The 1660-nt window shown below is 47.3% G+C and overlaps 1 protein-coding gene across 1 annotated transcript; it reads left to right on the plus strand.

Moving 5' to 3' along the window:
• The first annotated feature begins 237 nt into the window (after positions 1-237).
• On the plus strand, positions 238-1399 carry LOC108595716 (serine-threonine kinase receptor-associated protein). The gene has a single exon (XM_033293124.1). It carries the CDS (start codon positions 324-326, stop codon positions 1299-1301), a length of 978 nt encoding a protein of 325 aa, XP_033149015.1. The 5' UTR covers positions 238-323; the 3' UTR covers positions 1302-1399.
• Positions 1400-1660: the final 261 nt, after the last annotated feature.

Below are 1660 nucleotides of genomic sequence, written 5' to 3' on the forward strand. Positions count from 1 at the left end.
TTTAAGCGGACAATAAAGTCTTGTGTGCTCGATAAGCTTAATATAAAGAAAAGTTACTAGTGCCATTGGCTATTTTATATGATTTTCCAAAATAGCATTATTGATTTTTAAGTCCTCGCTTGCTGTTGCTATTCGACGTATGAAATGATGTATGACAATAATAATTTCGTAATTCTAGGAACCTTTTACTTTGCTGTCACTTGCTTTGACATAAGAAAACAATCATTAGGAAAGCAATCAAACCAAGCACAATTGGCTGCCAGCAAACAACAAAATAAAACAATTTTATAAAAATATTCAACTACTTACAAAACAAGCGAGAGATGTCCCTAACCAAGCAACTGCCTGTGAACTGCGCTGGCCACAAGGGCGATGTGATACAATTGGCGTTTAGCAATGTTTGCGAATCGGGCTACTATTTGGCCTCCGCCTCGCTGGATGGCAAGACGATGCTGCGTCATGGCGACTCGGGCGATTGGGTGGGCACATTCATAAAGGAAGGCGACGCCGTCTGGAGCGTGGACATCAACAAGGATGCAACCGTGTTGGTTACAGGCGGCGAGGATTGCACGGCGCGCATCTGGAGCGCCGTAAGTGGCGAGCATCTGAATAAAATACAACTGGAAGCACCGGTGCGCGCTGTTACACTCTCGGCCAAGTCAAGCGAAATGGCTGTGGGCTGCTTGGATCGGCAGAAAGGACATTGCGACGATCAGCTGCTGCTGGTTTACTCGCTGGAGCGACTCGGCATGACCAGCATGTTCGAGCGACAAACGCATGGAGTGCGCGATGCCATCTTCTGTCGAGATGATCGCGCGCTGCTCACTTCATCGCATGATCGCTGCATACGCCTGTGGGATCGCAATAGCAATCAGCAAGTGCATTCCATCGAGATGCCGCACCATGCCAAGTCGCTGGAGATGTGCGCCGATGAGCGCACAGTTACCATTGCCTATGGCCGCAGCGTTGTCTTTATCGATGTGGAACGCTTTGAGGTGATCAGTCATCGCCGCATGCCAGGACGTCTGGTGGGCGCTTCGCTGCATCCGCTGAAGCAAACTTTTGTCTGCGCCGGCATCAATCAAATGGTCTACAAGTGCGACTTTGCTACGGGCGAGGTGCTGGAGCAATTCCAGGCACATGACGAGCCAATACGCTGCATCAAGTACAGTCCCGACGGCGAGGTGTTTGCCACAGCAGCCAACAAGGGCGGGCTGCGCTTGTGGCAGCAAACTGTGGGCAAGAAGTACGCACTGTGGAATACTGAACCCGAACATTCAAACAACGAAACTCAAATCTAAACGCAACTCGACTGAAACGTACACACACGTGTTTTGTTTTGTTTTGTTCTGTTTGCTTGCTGTGTTAGACTTCAATTAAAATACAAAAAATACATAAAGCAAGAAAAAGGGTCACGTCAAGGGGATACCACTAATAAATTCGTTGCCCTTGCCCCAATCACAGGCACTAGCTGCCTACCTGCTTGCCTCAGAGCTACCTAGAGCCTTAACCTGTTTCAGGATTTCTTCTTGTCGTTTGTGTCTGTCTGTTCCCACCAATCAAAGTCATAAATGCATTTTATTTTTATTTATACAGCGCTGTTGCCCTTTTGGGATTTCAAATCATTTTTATTATGCAGTTTCTTTCACTTTGCTTTTCT

The sequence above is a fragment of the Drosophila busckii genome, chromosome 2R, assembly GCF_011750605.1.
Source record: "Drosophila busckii strain San Diego stock center, stock number 13000-0081.31 chromosome 2R, ASM1175060v1, whole genome shotgun sequence".
NCBI lineage: Eukaryota > Metazoa > Arthropoda > Insecta > Diptera > Drosophilidae > Drosophila > Drosophila busckii.